The 2,698-nt window shown below is 39.5% G+C and overlaps 1 protein-coding gene across 1 annotated transcript; it reads right to left on the reverse strand.

The window, feature by feature from the left end:
- Positions 1 to 712: 712 nt before the first annotated feature.
- Positions 713 to 1,420, reverse strand: LOC147384423 (YTH domain-containing protein ECT2-like). Its single transcript, XM_086424936.1, has one exon. It carries the CDS (start codon positions 1,418 to 1,420, stop codon positions 713 to 715), a length of 708 nt encoding a protein of 235 aa, XP_086281062.1.
- Between the last annotated feature and the right edge of the window lie 1,278 nt (positions 1,421 to 2,698).

Consider the following 2,698-nt stretch of genomic DNA (forward strand, 5'->3'; position numbering starts at 1 on the left):
GCCGCCAAAGGACAGACCATACACCTATATCCATCACTTAGGGTAACAATCTTGATGGATGATCATTTGGTTCTTGAATCCTCTGGCCCTTGGCCCTGTGTTCCTCTCATTCAACCCATCCATGTTTTCATTGCCATAGCTATAGAAACTGTGGGGGAAATTCTTAAACATGGACACGTGGCTCAAGCAAAGCCCGGAATTAATAATTTTAAGCTCGGATAGACTGCTATATTGGCCCAGTTGACTAAATTCTTCGGAAGCACAGATGTCCAGTTTAGACTTGAGCCACCAACCAATTAAGTAGTCCAGACAATGGCAGTATAGGTCAGTAAGACGGATCTGACAGATGTGCCATTGATTGACAGCTCTAACAACCCACATCATGTCAGATCAGCTCTGATTATTCCAGAAGTGGCAGGGCAGTTGCAACAACCCCTGCAGCTGACGTGTCAAGGAGTAGGCTAACTGCCCTTAGTAAACTAACTACCCTGGGTCATTTCAGAGGATGGCACAAAAAATGATCAAGCTCAATGCTTATAAAAGGAAGAGGGCTATGGGTAAAAAGAGGTTGGAATTCTTCTTCTCTCTAAACTAAATTACATTGATCAACTTGTCTAACTTGATCGTCGGAGTGGGCTAATTTGCAGGTCCACCCCAGCTAGGAGAGAGGAAAAGTGTAGAGTTAATTTCGGCATCTACAGAAACCATTAGATCAACCCTTTGTTTTGTAATTATTATCAACAACCAACCATCTACACCCACCATTAGTCCTAGAATCATAACCATTAGATCCAAAACCACCACCAGCTCTAGCAATGCTTCCATATTGACCATACATCTTGTTGTTTGGGTACATCCTGTTCATGAATCTAGATGTTGGCCTCATGAAATTTTGATCCCTTCTAGGTTGAATATTGTTCATGTGTGAAAATGTGGAAGAGAAAGAGCTGCTTGTAGCAAGTCTAAGATGCTCAACAGATAAAGTTGGGCCATCTAACCATGGAACAGGTGACCACATCCCATCAAAACCAAATCCAGTATCCTGATAACCTGATGCAGGGATGTCACCTGGCAATATACCCCTTCCATAGGAATTGTAATTCAAATGGCTTGGTTTAAGTGGCATTGACCCATTGTTAGTGCTGTTGACACTCCCATTTAGGTTTCCATTAGCTGCTGCTACCATTGAAAAAGCCTGGACAGCAGCAGGGGCTTGGTTGGGAGTGTATAGCCCACTAGTTGGAGTTGTTGACTGGTAAAAATGAATGCTGAGGTCAATACAACTGACCATCGTGTCCCATCGTGGGAACCAGGGAACTGGCCTGCGAGTATGCACCATAGGGTACATAACTATACCCATGGGGATGATACACAAAAGATCCATTGTCTTCGTAAACTCAAGCAGGCATCTCCACTCCATCTGTATTTATATAACTAGGGACGACATCCCATTTTTAACCTCTGCAATAATATGGAGAAGATGGATATCCATTAGAAATATAGTACAAAGATGGGTCTGTGAATTCCTGCAGTTGAGGACTTATGGAGAGATCGTACTATTGGATTGGACTATAAGCCCCGCCAGCGTCACCAGACCCATGTTGAATGGAAGAAGGCTTCTTGGTAGCCTCAGGAACTTCAAAAGTATTGATCTATGAATCAAGAGACAATTTCTGTAGCAAATCTGAAGTGTCTAGAAGTTGAGTGACGATGGTAGTCATATCAGATATCTTCAGAGAAGGCTAGCAACACAAAACCCTAACTTTTGGACTTGGATACACAGAGATAGATAGAGAGAGAGAGAGAGAGAGAGTGAGTGAGAGAGAGAGAGAGGAGACGTTTTTCTCTCTTATCTCGCTGATTTTTGTTATCTTCTTTCTCAAGTTGAGAAGAAGATAAAAATAAGAAAACCCATCTTCTTCTAATGGCAGACCACATATCAATTTAAAACATTAAGGGTTTTACACTTAAAAGTGAGTTTCTGCTATGGGCACACCATCCTTAAAATTGATCGAGAGGATGCTGTTCGCTAACAGCATAAAAAAGACTTGTCTAAATTTTCTTTTCTTTTTTTTTTTTTATTTAAAAAAAAAATAACCAAAAGCTTAAACACACACTAACAAAATTTTAAAAAACAAAAAAAAAAAAAAAAAAAACTGTGGAAAGACACACACCTAAAAAAAATCTACACACGTTTTTTAAGAAATAAAATAAAAATAAAATAAAATTTTCATTGTCCAACCATCATAATCCCATCTTCAATGAAACCAACCCATAGAAATCTCGTATTATTTAGGGTCATTTTGAATGGCCCTCGATTAAACCATAGAAAACAATATGTTGGATCAAGGTACTCCAAGTAGAATCGAATGATTAATGATCGGACTAACAAGAATAATTAAAAAAACTGATAAACAAACAATAAAAAAGAAACTAACAAGAAATTAAATAAAAAAAACTAGGTCATTGGCAATGTTACCATACTTGGGGCTTTTCAAGTCTGATCCTCAATAGTTCCCAGCAGATTCGCCACTGAAAGTGCCCTCGATCTGCGGGGTGCACAGATCCACTTTTGATTTTGAGGTTTGGGAGTCGCCACCTACTTATTACGGTCTAGGAACCGAACATTGACTTGAAACAGATAAACAAACAACTAATCTACTAAAAAATACTGAGTCCGGGGATCATATTACGGGGT

Source organism: Akebia trifoliata, chromosome 15 (assembly GCF_017979445.1).
Source record: "Akebia trifoliata isolate Shusen 1 chromosome 15, ASM1797944v1, whole genome shotgun sequence".
Taxonomy (NCBI): domain Eukaryota; kingdom Viridiplantae; phylum Streptophyta; class Magnoliopsida; order Ranunculales; family Lardizabalaceae; genus Akebia; species Akebia trifoliata.